At 41.1% G+C, this 16,928-nt stretch overlaps 1 protein-coding gene across 1 annotated transcript in view; it reads left to right on the forward strand.

Moving 5' to 3' along the window:
- Positions 1 to 382: 382 nt before the first annotated feature.
- Positions 383 to 16,928, forward strand: part of PARP8 (poly(ADP-ribose) polymerase family member 8) — a 120,899-nt gene continuing 104,353 nt past the window's right edge. The window contains exons 1-2 of the mRNA XM_033085442.1: positions 383 to 789; positions 1,513 to 1,567. Coding sequence (XP_032941333.1) covers positions 699 to 789; positions 1,513 to 1,567 — 146 coding nt within the window. The 5' untranslated portion in view covers positions 383 to 698. The remainder of the gene's footprint in view (positions 790 to 1,512; positions 1,568 to 16,928) is intronic.

A 16,928-nucleotide genomic window follows, 5' to 3' on the forward strand; every position in this document is an offset into this window, starting at 1 on the left:
CCGCCCGCACGGCTCTGTGCATCCGCCTCTTCCTCCTCCCGCGCCGCCTCCGCCGGGGGAGCCGGCGGGGGCCGTACGTGCTGGGCCGGGAGCGAGGGGAGGGTCTGCGGCTCGGCGTCGCTGCAGCAAGCGCCGGCCCCGCCGCGCCGCCAGGGACCGGGTGCGGGTGCCGCCGCCGGCTCTCCGCGCTGTGCTGCTGCTGGGCGGCGATCGCCGCTGCTGGCGGGAGGGGCAGGGATGTGAGCGGCAGCGGCCGGGTCGGCTTGGCCCCCCCGCCCCCTTTTTTTTTTTTTTTCTTCCCTTCCCTTTCCCTTTTTTTTTTTTTCTCTCTCGCCTCCGAAAAAAAAGACCAACCAGCCAACCAACCTCAAAAAACCCAGAGGGCGTGGGGGGGTGGGGGGTGGGGGGATCCCGTGTCGCCGCCGCCACCCTCCGCTGGATCCATTGTGAGGAAATTGCCATTCGCCGGCAGCGGCGGCACATCTGGGCGGGCGCATCTGGGCAAACAACATCGGCTCCCGCCGGCTGCCTCCAACGTCCTCCAACCGGCCGAACGGATCTCACCGGGCCGCCAGGGAAGCTCCTGCTCGTCAGCCCCGGGCTCTTTCGGGCTGAATCTTAAAAAAAACCCTGACAGAGCGGGAGGTGGGGTGGGGTGGAAATAAAGGCTGCTATTTTTTTCCCCTGGGATTTATTTCATGGGGATGTGTTCAAGACAAGAGAGGATTCAGAAGGATATTGACGTTGTGATCCAAAAGTGCAAGGCGGAGAAGGACTGCCTGTTTGCAGGTGAGTTTGTCCCCGGGCGCCAGGTTGGCGGCGCGGAAGCTCCCGTCGCCGCCGCCGCGCCCGCCCCGGACCGCGCTCCCGCCGTGCCCGTGCCCTTCGCCGCCGTGCCCGGCCGCGGGGCCGCTCTCAGACCCCGTCTTCCTCCTCTCCTTCCGAGGGCATATGAGGGCAGAGGAGACCGGGCGCCGGCCGGGAAAGGGGCGGGCGGGCTGGGGGGCGGCATCCCGAGCGCAGCGGTGGCGACGCGCAGCCCCGGGAGCGCTGGGTGCGAGCCCGAGCCGAGCCCGAGCCCGAGCCCGAGCCCGAGCCCGGCGCAGCCCGCGGCCGAGCGCAGCTCGGGGCTTTCGCTACGCGGCTCTTGCCGATTGCCGGCCCCAGGCCGAGGCACATCCAGCCGCAGACGGGCCCTGTCCGTGCCCGCAGCCCCTGCCGCCCTCCCCCGGGATTCGCGGCGGTGCCGGTGCGGTGCCGGGCGCGCCGAGCCGTCGCAGGAGCCGGGCTGTCGGCTGCCTGTTGCCGTGTGTGACAATGGAATTCCCTGCCGTTGCCATAGCACCGGGCACTTGTTGCGAGGGGCTGGGGGGAGATGCTGCATTTCCTCTGGCTCACCCCGGCTCCCCTTCCACCGCCCCCGTGTCGGGAGCGGAATGCTGCTCCGTAGCTACTCGGCTACTTCGGCCAAAATAAAGACAAGTTGTAATAAAGCAGCTCTTTGTCTTTCAGATTTCAGGTACTCAGACTCCACCTTTACCTTCACCTATATTGGAGGCTCCAAAAGGTACTTTTTTTACAGTAATGACTCCATTTCCTGGTGGCAGTAAAATGCAGTGGTTCAATAACCTGGCAGGATTTTTGTTTCCGTATCTTTTGCAAGAAGGATGATTAAATCATCGGCCTTCCTGCAAACATAAACCGAGGAAGAGGTGTGGAGGGAGGTGATGAGAAAGGTGATCCTACTCATCAGAGGTTCGTTCCTCAGAGTCCTGCTCTGTGGTTTTTTTTCTCAATTTATGTAGAGAAGTAAAATTCCTGCCATACGTAAACCTAACAGAAACATTGCAAAGGCATCAATATATGGTGTAAAGTTAATCCATGTTAAAAAACTGGGAAAAGTTAAGATTGTAATTACAAATAGGCCAAATTTCACATCAGCAGCTTACTTCAATGCATAAGAGCCATATTTGGTCCCGTGGCAGATACACAGCTCTCTGCAGTTGACCAAATTAAATTCCTGAGACATTAAATGAAATGTCAGTATAACTTAGAAGGCTAAAAAATGTTGTATTGAATGTTTAAATATTGTTTTTAAGTGGATCCAAGCTTGTGGTTATAAATTGAATTGTGCTTGTACACATTTTTAAAATATATTTCAACATTTGTTGTGCTTATCAGTTTTCGAAAGCAAATATGTGTAGAAACTTGAACACATTCTTCTGCTTTCCCTGATTGTTTGTTATCATTTACTTAATAAGGTGCTAAAAGGAAATGGTAAGTCCATCTCTTTTAGCTAGATTTTAAAAATTTGCTATGGCAAGACGTTTTGCATTTATTTTTTGGCTCCTTTTTATTAATAGTTCAGTTTCTCTGGTATCTTTGTTAGTTATTTTTCTTTCACAGGGTACATCATATTAAAGTGCTGCATTCTTTCGTGTTCTTTGCAAGTGAACCTATCAGTGGAGGCAGCACTCCCACAGCCATCGATGCTCCCTCTGTGCATACCTTGGGATCTGGCTGTAGGACCAGACTCCCAGATGGTCCCCAAGCTCCAGGGTTGCTCAGAAAACTGTTTTCCCACCTCACTACCCTACTGCTTCCTACTAAAGGAAAGGACAACTTCTGTCATTTTCACTGAAGTAGAATGCTTCACCCAGTTGCTGAGAATCAATGTATTTTTAGGTTGCACATAGTATACTTCTGCCTTCAGTATTTTAAGATGTATTTTGTTTTGGTGTGGTTTTAAGACAGTTTTGAAAGGATTGATACTGAAACACAGGCCTCACTTGACATAAACATCTTGGCATAGTATGAATTCACAAAACCTGAAAGGTGTGACTGCTGTGTTTAACTGTAACCACTTTTGCAAGCAGGGCCTAGCACTGGTGGGTGAAGGTGATGGGAGAGGAGAGGTGTGTTAACCATTACTGATTCTGCGAGCAGGGAACTCGTCCAGTGGGCTAAGGTGGTAAGAAGGGAGAGACATGTTAACTGTTGTGAAAGTGTAGAGAAATGCAGTCGTAAGTTCTGTTTTAATAGATAAAAAATAGAGGAATGTAATCAATAAAGCACAGTTAAAGCACAGTACCAGTTAGATAAATGTGATGAACGTGATAGCAACTATACCATATTTATAACCCTGAGAAAATGAAACCACAAGTTACGTAGATCCCAGCCCTTAAAACTGTACCTTTTAGATAAGCAAATAAGGGCAGATGCCTGAATTGTGAAAGTATAAAAGCCTGTGTAAAATGAGCCACAGTCAGAGATGCATGTGGAGGTGCTAGCCCTGCAGGTTCTCTTGGCATCAATAAAGGTGTACTTTTCTTTACAGCAGCTGCTGTGGAGTAGATTTCTTTGAATCAGTACAGTAAAACTATTTAACAGAGACACTATTTATCATTTAACTGAAATGATTGAATTTGAAAGTTACTTTGAGTTGTTCTCTAAACCAAATATCATAACAAGAAAACAGGAAGTTAAACCTGTCTAGTGTTTCCATTTTCTGAAAAAAGTAAAAAGCCTAGGGGCATAACTGATGGCAAACAAACTGGTTTATCAATGTTGAAACAAAGTGTTGGCACTAGCTCAATGAGAAAAGGAAGAAGGCCTTACGTTCCCCAGCCTTGAATTCTGACAGGGGTCGGCATTTGCTTAGCAAACTGATGACTGAAAGCCAGTCTCAGGACCTTGATGATTCGAACACAATTGAGAAACAATCATAATGCTTACAGAAATTCGTGGAAGTGGATTTTTACTTAGAGCACACTCTAATTCCACTTTCCACATTTTAAGGACATTTAGAAAGCATTCTTTTAGAGAGGGGTTATTGTGCTCTCTGTGTTTTTCTGTGTTCGTATTGTGATTTAGGAAGTTGTTTTGCAGTATTCTTGGTGTACGCTGGTGTACTGAGTGGCAGGATTACGGCAGTAAGTTCTCATACCTATAAAGTGTGTAAAATGAAAGCTGTTCATGACAAAACTTCAGCTTCTTATATCAAAGGTGTATGAGTGGTTTCTTCTTAGAGGAGGTTCTCGTGGAGCAGCAGCTGGTACTGTAATGTGTGCAGCATTTAGGCAAGCCTCCAGTACAGGGTCAACAGCAGACTTCTACATGGTAACAGTTTAGGAGAGCAGAAGGGCATCCTAGGACCTTCTTTTTGGCCTTTGGGTATGAGTTTTTTCTTGCTGACACTGCTGCAGCTGTGCGCTTCCTGAGTGGTAACACCGTTGTTTGATGGTTGCACTCAGGAGTTATCCTGAAATCATGCAGCCTCTTTCAGATCATGGTCATGGACTCACTGGCCAACAGGCCTTGTTCAGTTCTTTCAGATACTCAGCCCCAATGACTTTTGTTTTTCCAGTCCACAGGAGCACAAGCATTAGAATAATGGGCAAAGGAGTGGATGTTCACTGAATGGGTGTTCAAACCAAGAAAAGGTTTGAATGAGTAAGAATAGAAGTGGTGTGTAAGGCAGATTACAGTACTTTAGTGCCAATTATTAGCTGTGCCTAGAACTAAGACTTTTTCATGCTTTGTTTCCTTTTAATACATTTTTTTAGGTCAGTGTGTAATACAGCATTGGTTTAGCCATAGTGGTTACATGGAAGAGCAGAAGCCCTTCAAAGAAGGTAATATGTATGAGAAGCAGGATTCTTTGCAAATGACAATACTAGCAAGTTAAATATCTCAGTGAGGTTTCCTCAGTATACTGTAGTTGCCTCTAGTGCCCATTATGTCCATTTGTCAGTGATCTTAATTTATAAGCCTAGAGCTATATTCACAGTACATCAGGGTAAGTCCATGGAAGTCAGCGTACCAGTATTATTTCAGTTATTGTGAAGACCTGAGGTTTATTTGTGGTTTTTTCCTTCAAACTGCTAAATTAATCTGTGTGAGATTGTTCATGCTTCCAAATTATTAGATCTGCTTGTCACTACAGAGATGTGACCTTTCTTGGAAAGGTTGTAATTAGCAATATATTAGTAAAAGCACATCTTTGTGCATAATGTGGATAGTAAATAGAGGGCAGATTGTTTATTAATTTAATATTTTTAATTTAATTGTCAGAAAGCAATAATTAGGTTGATTTATAAAAAGAGGTGTTCAGTCAGGTGCTGTGACTGTGCAAGATATACTCTCCTTTAACTGTATCTAGAAAAAAATTTTAAAATTACTCTTTTTAATGGTTTTTTTTCCACAGGATCTAAAACAGATATTAAATTGTGAACATGTGCAGTTCTCCATTTTACAAGAATCTCTAGTTTCCTTCTTCTGTCCCTGTATGACACACTGTTCCTCCAGAAACCATGCAGACTGAACAGATCTGCTGATCTGTCATCTTTCAGATAAAAATGCATGCTGCCCTGAAGTTGTTTTCACTTTATATGTCATTTGACATGCTTTGCACAGAAGCAGTGCTTGTTGTCCTGAAAAAATATATTCTCTCTTTTTAGTATTTTTCTCACCCTGCTTTTTTTATTCCCCTGAGGCTAAACAAGGACATCATATCAGTCCTGAAATACTTCTTCATTCAAATATGTTCTAACTCCCTTTGGCAGTGAAGGACAGTGATGATAACGTTGTGCATGAGAACTAACAACGAGATATAATACTGCACATTTTGAAAATAAACTAGATAACACCTGAACATACAGATTAATTTTCCCAGCAAAGTTCTCATCTCCTGTTCATGCAGTGGACTTACATTCTGCCTTTTGTACCTCAGCACAATGATTGTAACAGTGGCAGTTCTGAAAAAGCAAGTAAATTTTGGTCTGAAGTATTTGTTTATTTTTGCCTAAAATAATGACACTTCGTTATTTTACATAGTTTTTATTTTGAATATTTGGCTTTTTTGGTTTTTTTTGGTTTTTTTCAGGATGTTACTGTAGTATCAGAAGCTCTCGTAAAATTATGAGTTAATTTCCACGTTGCTGTAGTAGTGAAGCGTTTCACAGATAAGGAACTGTGCCACTGAAAGAGTGACTATACTGCTTGTAACATTACAGCTAGAGATGAAACCAGTATCTAAAGCTCTGGCACATTATGTCCACCAGGTGTTTAAATCACTTGACAATAAATAGCATTTTTCTCCCCTTTTATGGTATGCTAGGTTGCTGCTTCTGTGGATTTATAAAACTGCCTACATGAGAGATTCCATTTGATGAAGAATGTTGAAATTCTGGTGTAATTCTGATAACACTGAAGTCACTGGAACACAAAGTTATAAAGAAAAACATCTTTGGGATAAATGATATGTGTCTTAATACTAACGTTCAATTTATGTAAAATATAGAAAAAAAGAGAAAACTGAAAAACAGTTTTTAAACTAAAACATATAATTGTGTCCATCAGAAAACACCAAAATGAAACACATTTGTTTGTTTGGTTTTCTTTATTTTCAAAACCATGTAGTTGAGGACCAGCATCTTTAGCTCCTCTGTCAGGTTTGTTACATAGCTGTGCAGGGATTGGAAGGGGAAGGTTGGACTGCTCTTTTGGAAACAGTTGTAGCTTACATAAGATGAAAGTGTTCATGAAAGTATGACTTACAAAGGTGAGAACTTGATTTTAATGGAATCCATTGCCCTGAGAGGTTTTATTTTACTTTAGATGTAATCAGTTTTATGCAGAGCCTGGGAAGGGCTGTTGCAAGACAGTTCATCTCCTGGTGCTGATGGCTGTGTGGAACTTTGTGTTCAGGTTATTAACTAGGTCATTACAGTCCTATAATCTACTGTTACAGTAAGAGAGGGGTGAAAACTAAATACACAGCTTTTACCTAGCCACCTGCTTATTGCTGTTTCAAAATAACTGGGAATTTTTACATCTTTCAATTTTAAATTTCCTAGCAAATATGGCTTAACACTTTTTGCTGTTATCGAACCATTTCCTACACTATTTCCATGAGAGAGAAGTCTTTGGTATGAGATGGGAAACTAGTTTAGCTATACCATGGCAAGAATTGTGATTTTCATTTTTCACTAAAGGTTCTGTAGAGAAGGTAGTGTTGAATAAAGCCTTGGGTACTTAAAAAAGCACTTTTGGGTCAGGTGTTACTAAAAATTCAGTTTTAAAATCTCTCTGAGACAAGCATTTTCCATTCTATGAGCTTCTGTTAATGTACCTTCATTCTAACTTTATACTACTACTAATATTGTCAGTATTGCAGTACATACATGTAACCTGTCCATACATTCCTATATATAGTTTTTTGGTGAGTACTGCAGGAAGTTCAGTAGGTGTGATTTAACAAATTACTCGTCCTAGAAAGAGATCTGGGTGAACACAACAGTAAAAATGCATCATTAAGTGCAATGTTAAAGGGTTGTGAAAAACAAAATCACTACCACCATTCTGCTCACAGTGTTACTGAGCTTGCTTTTATTGCTGGGTTTGTGTCTGACAGCTCCTTCTTGCCTTGCTAGTAAAAAATCTGTCTGAAATTAAGTCTGTCCCCATCAGTGCATCATGTAAAAAACACATTTCAGGGAAGCATGGTCTTGTGGAGATCGTGTACAGGCCCGGTGAAGCAAGTTGGTGTCCTCTTTCATCTGCCTACTGTACCTGTACTAAGACCAGCTACTTTAAATTGTGTACCTCTTCATTTCAGCGAGAACAATGTGGTTTTAGGCATTTAAATGAATGGTCTGGTTTTCAGAAGTGTCAAGCTGCCACACCACATAGCACTCTTGGTATTAACATGGGTTGTTTAGCACCTTTTTAAAGCATCAGAATTTTTATTGCTGGTGTTTTTGCCATACAGATGTATGCACTGTTTTTTGAATGGTTTCCCAGCACAGAGCTGGGGACAGTGCTTGAATGTCTTTACAGAAAACAGTAACTTCTTTATCTACTTTCATCACATATTTTAACATATTAGTACTTAAAAATAAACCTGTAGGCTGTCACTGTTAAAGTGCTAATGTGATAAGACAAATAAATTTGAAAGCAGAGTTCACTCTGCCAAAATTAATTTAGATCATTTTTCTCTATATTGGGACTAATGCCATTTCTGCCTTTTCCTGTTAGTCTCTACTAATTTCACATATATTTCATTGCTTATAAATAAAGAGCTGAAGATATCTATTGGCATGTTTTTTTTCCACGAATTACTTATTTTGTAGAGTGTGAATTCTCATTTGAGTCAGAGTCTAACCACTCCCAAATCAAAATAGTTTCAGCATCTAGAGTGAAAGTAAATTTAAACTTGATGTGAGAGTTCACTTGAAATTAAAACTAAGAAAGAGATGAAACATGAGTAAATCTAAAAAACCATCCAATGTATAATTCTGCTTCAGCATTAAATAAATTCTGTGGAAGAAGACAATTTATGTCCTCCTTGCTACAGGAGGGTGAACATTTTTACACCTACTTCGTGGAGTATGCCTCATCTGAGGAAAAGGAGCTCCTTTATAGCATCCATCCAACTTCTATGGGAGGAAGAGCAGGAAAGAGCCTTAAGTAAGAAATGGGGGCAATTGTTTCTTTCTCAAATCAGAGTTCTGGGAGTTTTGCAGCATGAATTGTATTCCCCTGCTGCTAGGGTATCCAAGTAAGCCATGGTCTTGTGTGTTCTCCTGCAAGGCAGCAGGCAGAAAACAACCTTGGTCCAGTGCTGGAGGGTGAACATCTTTCTGTAGCTTCCTTGAAGGCAGAGGATCTGTGTGAACCTTCCTTGTCTTCTCCTATCTGTCACATAAGATGGTGGTGGCATATTCTGGCAATAAGGATGGAACTGAATTGTTCCAAGGGTTGCTCAGTGGGAGCCTGTCTTGAGCTAGGAATTAAGGGCAAAGAGGAAGCTCAAAGAAACTAACCAACCCTTCAGAAGTTTCTTTCCAGCCGAAAGGTATTGATCAGAAATAAAAAGGGCAACAGCATGTCACCTGGATAATGAAATGCACTGTTTGCCAAAACAGAGTGCAAAAAATGGTCACATACCATTTCTAGAAAGTAGTATGTAATTAAAGGATAAGTTTCTTTCAAATGATGTAGCATTCTGCATTTCATCTTGTGCAGGTTGCTATCTTCAAATCTTGTTGCTTTAAATAAATGTTCCATTTTAAGTCTATAGAGAAGAATTTTTCACATTAAGAGCCAAGATGGAAGACAGGATTAGTTTGCACCATTAAGCTGTCATGTTTCTACCCAAAAATGTGTAAGGTGTTTGTGACAGACAGTAGTTGCTCTCAAATAGAAAAAATGGGCTATGGATTGAACACAGTATTTCAGGTCATTAGCTTTTCTGGCTAATTATACTTTTTTTTGAGAGTGTGTGTGTGTGTGTAATCACTCATTCCTGATGATTCTTCTTCCTTAATGATGAAAAAGTCGTCTTGGATAGGGAGATCTCACCCCAAAATACTCACACATACAGTAAAATATTAAAATCGTTAGGATGTTCTTGGTGAAACCAGGAATCATCTCATTGTAATAAAGGTGCCTGTTGATAATCAACTTCTTGATCTGATTTACTGCTCTGAGTCTAGAGTAATTGTGCTGATGTGATGAGGCTCACTTGTGTGCACAGTGATACTACTGAATGTTTCATTTTGTGCTGACTGCTCATAGTGAATGGCAGTTTGAATGATGTTCCAGTGAATGGGGGAAATTCTGAATACCAGAGTTCTGTTTTTGGTCACCTTTGCAGATGTTTTCTCATGTTTGAGTACTTTTGTGGGCGGTTGGAGAACTGCAATCTCTCCATGGAAAAAACTCTGTTTCATGTATGCTTAGCAGGTTGCTGGTGCTGCTGAGGGCACAGACACACGGTCAGTTGTCAAACTGGTGCTCCTCCTCTATCTTTTTAAAAAACCTTAGCACCTGAAAACCTAGTTGTCACAGAGTCGTCTTTTAAGGATGTAATCTACTGGGCCACGCCTCTGTATCCGTCATTCAGTCAGAATCTGTATCAATTCTTAAGCTGAGTCTGAAAATCGTTCAAGATCTTTTTGTAGGTATAACCCATTAGTTGAAAGAAAAATGATTTCTTCTCAAAGGCTATTCAGTGAAAAAACCTAAAAGGATCGTATTGATTTTGTCTATATTTAAACTGTGTGAAATTTGGTAATTTCAATATATATTTCTGCAAAACAATGAAAATGTAGGAAAGAAAAGTTATACAGTATTTCAGACCGAAAAACCATGACCTTCAGGTATTAAAAACTCCTGGAAAACATACTTGATTTATGCCTTAGTGCAGCAGTTGCCGGCACTATCAATAGCCTTCCATTACAGACATGGACTTATATAAAGTAGTTTTTTGTTTTAATGCAGTTCTATAAATATTACATGAACTCTTTCATACATGGTAGTAACTGTAGTAGAGTTACAGCTGAAAACTAAACATACTAATTCTGTTCTTTTAAGCAAGTATAATGTTAAAGAATTTTTTTTTTGCTGTGACGACTTTTAACCATTCTGTAGAAAAAGCTTGTTAGACTTGGCATACCATTTGAATACTAGGATTTTGTAGGTTCATGCTGAAGAAGGACTACTGTTTTATCAGTGGGTGACAAGAATAGTGAAATTAGATATGTTTAGGTGACAATAGGAGGAACATAACCTTTGCCTTTGGTATACATTCCTGTTTTCTGTATGTTCTCTATGCCAGTTGTAGCTGTTGAAGGAACTTTTACAGGAAACTTCAGTGTTGATAAAAGAATTAAGTAAAATTACATGGGCACCTACCAATTCAGTTTTCATTAAACTATTTTGGTGTGTGATCTAAGGACATTTACAATTCCATGTTTTAGCTGTTGCATTTTATTTGTTCATTTTGGTATTCTACTTTTAAATGATGAGTTGTGAGTGGGTCTAATACTTCTTTGATTTTACCTATATATAGTGAATTAGAAGAATCACATTCTGCTTGTGAATGACCAATGGAAAGGAAGCAAGTACAGGGAGACTCTTTTTGTACCTCAATTTTTATCTTACTCATAAGCATTTACTTGTTATGGATTGTGCCTCTTGTGATGAATAATTGCTTATTATGTTCTTTCCATGTTTAAACATCAATTATTAGATATTAAAAAACATTACTTCGCTAAAATGTAAGCCTTTATTTAAAGTATGAAGAAACACATTCATTCTGCAGTTCAGCAGAAAACTGACCTTTGCCAAGGGCAACAAACACAAAGAGATATGTCGGGTAAATACCTTCAATATCTAGCACTGTCTGGCTTCAAGGCAGACATGGATGTGTTGAAGATTCTGGCCTCCCAGTGGACTCCTAAGGATTAGGCATTTGCTGTCTGTGAAGGGAACAGGGGTTTAGTTAAATGAGCCAGGATAAAAATTACGAAAGCTATTGGTTTTATGGTGGATATATATTGATCACCGTCTGGGGTCAAGAAAAGCTGGCTACAGTCTTTACTTATTTCACCTATTAAAAAGGCATAATTAGTCAGCAGGACAGTAAGTCAAGTATTTGACTGGAAGACCACTGTGAAAGATGGTCTGTCTTGTCTGGCATGGCAATTTTTAAAGCACATTTTCAGCATATCTCAGTGTATGTAAGTTGCAGAACTTTTGACATGAGTACTGAGCATATCATCATAAATTGCTGGCATTAATGAACATTTTGTCCTTCTTATGGCTGCTTACAGCATAATTGTGTCTTTATTTTGTCCCAAGTTAACTTCTCTGTTGTGCTTTTTGTGATGTAACATTATTACCATATTCTCATCTAATTTAAATTGACAAATTGCCATGGAATTTGGTAAAGTCATGCCAACTTACAGCATTGCGGACCTGTCTATAATTATATTCATCTTTTTAAGGAAGTTTAAATAGAGCAAAGCTAAATATAAATGTTATCTTCTTTGACTTCTAATAGCAAAATCTAGTATATGCAAGATTAGTTAAATACCAAAGTGAAATTACACATTATTTATGTTTGCGTTTTTGGTGGCAAGTAAGGACAAGTTTCAACAATGCTGATAAAGTTTTAGGAATGGCTTGTATTGAAGTGAGGAGGACCAAAATGGTGCAGAGATGCCTGAAGTGATAGGGACTTGAGATGTTCTCACACACAGCAAACAGGTGTTCTCAGCAGTGTGGCATTTGATGTCAGGTTTGCGTGTGCTGCAGCTCATAGGCAAACGCCGTCACACCACAGTGGTCTCTTTTTTGTTTACAGTGGTAAGCTGAACTTGGCAAAGCACTGACCACTTTTTTTGTAATGCTGCTGGTCCCAAGGGATATCTCTGGCACAAGGAAGACCTTGTCCCACAGAAAATACCACCTCTGCACTTCCCCTTGGGCAATAATGATGACTTCAGTCTGCAGAAGTTAGAGGAAGTTTGACACCAACTCTGGCTATTTTCATTTTGTTTGTGCCACTGGGGAGCATAGTCTCCTTGAAATTGTCTTCCTATTTCTTCCCAGCTTGTAATTTTCCACCTTCTTTCTTACAGCCTTTTGTTTTTCAAAGGTGTTGTGTGTACTGATTCATTCTCACAAAAACTGCTGGTTGTTGTGCTCGTATTGTGGAAGCAGACAGACGTGAAACAGTTGGCATTACACAAGTGTGCCATGAAGGTTAACAGCACGGAGCAGCTGCAGACCACACATCTCCCAGTTCTTTTCAGTTTAGATATAGACTCTGAAATGCTTGTTTCAGTTCTTTGGAAGTTTCACCAGAATAATGGATGCGTATGTTCATTGCTGTGTGGCTAGGAAAAAACCCCCCCAAAATCACTGCTGAAATAATTGCAGCTGCTGCCTGAGTTGTTTGCTGTTTTAGGTTTAAAAGTCCTTTTAAGCTGGGGTGTTTTTGTAATTTCTGTTGTACCTAAGTAAGTCTAAACAGAGATGTTCAGAAATGGTATGTATTTCAGATCTTTAACTGTAGATGCTGCAGATGTGTAAGAGTGAATTTTAGCTTGAGCCAGTAGAAGTTGTATGCTCTTAGCATTATAGAAAATGTAAAATAGAACGGCAACGCAAATAAACCCAGTGTTGCCTACATGGTTTCCCTTTCTTCATATTACAGTCTCCTTACTCTTTAGCAGGCAACCTCTGTGGATCTTTATGAGTGTCTGTCCAGTAACTAGTTTTTAATTCTCTTCCCCTAAATAAAGGAAATCTGATATTTCTATCAGTAACAATGCACAGTTCATTAGGTACATGGTGCTCTTAATTGTCACTTTGAATACTGAGGGTGTTCAGTACTCCCTTCGGTGATCGTGACAATGTTCTTTTCATATAGTTGGTCAGTAATAGGACTGCTTGATAGTGTAACATTTGAGCTTTTCCTTTAGTTGGATTCTGCTTTGATTTATAATAGTGTAAGTCACAGATGAATTACTTGTCCTGTTAATGGAGTCCTGATAGTGAAGTTTCACTGGTGCAAGCTGGACACCCTGGGTATGTCTGTGATTTTTTTAAGGGTCAGGCTTGAAAACCAGGTTTGCCTGTTGTGCAGGTCACCAGCCCCAAAGGCAGAGGGTGGGTGAGCTGTGCCCTCCTCACACAAGATCTGTGGTGCCCAGGAAATCTCCCGGGGGCTGTACTAGGAAGTGGGGCTGGAGGGGTGAGCCATGGGCTGTCCTGCACAGCCATGTAAATGGTGGGAGTGTGAAACTCTTGTGCGTACACCTTCCCCAAAGGCTGCTCTGTCACCTCCATTGCTGCACTGGGACCCACTGTCTTCTTCAGAGCTTCCAGAGCAGGACAGAGAGCCACCCCAGGTGAGCTGACAGAGTGCCACGGGAGCTGTGCTCCAAAGGGATGCTCTCCTCCGCCTCTCAGGGCAAGGGGGACCTGTGGGCTAGGGGCAGGCTGGCAGATACAAACCCCTGCAGGGCAGCTTGGTGGAAGTCAGGTCAAGTAAAATAAACAATTAACTTCTAAGACATAATATTGAGGCTGGGAGAAACCTTATGTTTCCTGCAAAAAGCTTGCCAGGCAAATAGAAGGAATTCTGTAAGTTCAGTGTCAGTGAAATCTGGGAAGAAAGGAGTTGAATAAGGATCACAGACCTTTTTTATTGCCTCTGCTTCCCAGAGGTCTTGGAGTCCTTCAAGTTAAGCATAAAATATTTGCTGCTGAAGAGGAACTACATAGAAAGTATCTCTTTGGCATTGCTAATTTTATGCAATAATCTAGCGTGAACCAACCTGCAGCATATGCACTGTGCACTCCAGAACACACCCAGTGTGCACACACATTGATTTTTGGCAAGTGGTGTCAGCTTCCTCGTTAGCATTCTGTCCTTTCTCAGAGGATTTATAGATCTGAATACATCTGAGCTCTTCATAATAAGTTTTTTCTTCCCTTTCATTTTTTTCTGGTTCAAATCTGTGTGTTTTTTTAAATACACATGCAAATGAGTTTTACCCTTCATTTCCCTGTTAAGTTGTCACAATGGCCCTGAGGCTGGCAGAGGTTCTGCAACATTGCTTAGGGTGTTGCTAATGTGTGACTGGAGGTAGAAGATCCTTGTCACAGGAAGAGGTTCGCTATTTCCTTTTTATTGCTGCTGCTGTTGCATGAAGGACTACAAAACCAAAATCAGGAGGAAGTAGGGCTAGGAAAGGCCACAGGTTGATACTCAGCTCTGTTGCTTCACTTTAAGGCGCAAGCCTGCTTGTGTGGGGCAAGGCATCTTTATTAAAGAGATTGTGTTACACAGCAAAGATAGAGTAACATCTACTTTCCTCTACAATTAATATATGTTAAAAGACAATAAGGAGAATGAAAATATCTGTTTTCTTATTATCTGTTTACTTCTTCTTTGAGTTGTTTGTAATTTATTTTTAATGGCAGCAAATAATTCTGGTAAGAGTCTGTAGCTGGATGAGTTACATGCTATAGTAGTGTTATTTCCTAAAGAAATGCAATGCCAGGTTTTGTCTTATTTTAATTTGAAGGACTGAGTATGACTCATACGACACTTTATTCGAATTTTCTAACTAAACTTCAAAAAGTAGTACGTTATGCATCTGGCTGATGTGTATTCAAGGCTCAGACAGATAAAACAGTTGAGCTGTTCTACCCCTGATGTCCTTAAGTTCCTTGTTGGGTGCAGCCCATGGCTCTGCAGTGGCACATTATGCCAGTGAGTGTGACATTAGCTGCTACTGACTGAGTGAGAATCCTTTACAGCTCTCAGACTTCAGTGATTTCAGTGTCTAATGATTGCAACATGCTTATGATTAACTGCATAATATACTGTAGTGAAAAAATGCTTGTTTGGTGAGGTGAAGGCTCTGTGGGCTGGGACTTTCCTGTCTAGATTGTTTCAATTTTGAAGTCAATTGGTCAGAACTGCTGAGATTTTTATTACTGTACTTGGTAAGTTTCAGGAGATTATCATAGAAATATTTTCATTTTGCCACTGATCAGTATGTTGACTGAAACAGAATATATAAAAGGTTTCTTCATTTTGCCTGATGCTCTCCACCTCTGAACTGTAAACTGAGGAGATGACATAAGCCTAACTAAAGAGAAAGCACAGTTTAGTTTCTTTTATATGGACATTTCTTACCTTTACTATTCCATTTTTTCAGTTAAAGTTTATTGGAGTAATTGAGACAAATATTTAAATTTTGACCAAATTTAATTTTGAAACACACCCCTTTGTAGTTAAAATTGCTTTGATTACTTCTGTAGCTGTAATCATCTGTGTAAAGTTGAAGCAATGATACTGGCTTTATTTCCAAGACCTCCCACTCCTAGAACCTACCCCAGTGTGTCTGACTGGCCATCTATCTAGCTAACCCCCACTCCTTATGTTTAAGCATAATATATAATTATTTACAGAGGCTCAAGGTACTTTCTGATTCCTTAATATAATTTGAGAAATTCAGTTTACATTATTTCATAACCAGCTGCTTCACAGTTGCATTTAGTAAAGTGGCAAATGAGCCTGCAGAGGTGTCTTACAAAACAGCATGGTAGAAACATTCATCTTTTAAAATAAAATCTAGAACTTTATCTTCCACTGACAGTGAAGATGGATGAACATGCCAAGCAAGTGCCAGTGTACTGGTAAGAAGGCAGTGTAACATTTGGGTCAGGAAAGCTTTCACTGACTGGTCTTTTGAATTATTTGCAAACTGTGGAACTTACTCAGGTCTTACAGCATCTCTCTTGCAGGGTGTACTGGCTTTTCTCTGGTTTCCTGTGCACTGGAGCTGACAGTAAGGGTACCCAGCTGTGGTGGGACTGTCAGGGTGCTGAGGAGAGGCTTTGCAAAGGGATGTCGTGAGGTGTCCAGTGCTGCCAGCCTTGTGTCAGGACTTGCACTCCCAGGGAATTTAGATACTTGGCTCCTGACCGGAGTCATGTTGCATTAAGATATCTATGGAGGCCCTTTTTGTTTCAAAATATGACTAAATGTTTTGTTCCAGTGGTTCCCCTCCGTTTAGTGGTGTGTGATTCTGATCTGTTTCCAGGGTAGGGGTGTCAGGGTGCTCAACTGTGAGACAACACAATCCAGCCCTACCATTAGGCTGCACCAGCATGAAAATAGAGCCTAAAAATTTCTTAAAACCTCTATGTTGTCAGGTCCTTTGTAATTTTTTACCTTTTACCTTTTCTAAACATTAGTCTCAGGATCCCTAAATCCTTTTGTAAGGATTTTTGGATGTAACTAATTATGTGGGGCTGCTTGGGTGCTGGCAGCTTGAATTAATGCTTTGGAGCAGCAACATTGCTGTTTGTGGCTGGTTAGGAATGGAGATGTCAAAAGCTTTTTAGTGAGCATTCAGTCTTCTGTCTCCTGGGTCAGCTAAAGAGTTCTGCTGGTGGAGTGAAACACAACTGAGTCAGTCGACGTAGGTTCCTGTGTTTTTGAGGTCTTGTCCTAATGTAGCTTTGGTGAATGTCTCATGACTCAGCGAATGCTGTTGTCTCATTCCGCTATGAAATCTACAGATGAAAACGTTTAGTGACATCAGGGGATGCCCCTG

This window comes from Catharus ustulatus, chromosome Z (genome assembly GCF_009819885.2).
Source record: "Catharus ustulatus isolate bCatUst1 chromosome Z, bCatUst1.pri.v2, whole genome shotgun sequence".
Taxonomy (NCBI): Eukaryota; Metazoa; Chordata; class Aves; order Passeriformes; family Turdidae; genus Catharus; species Catharus ustulatus.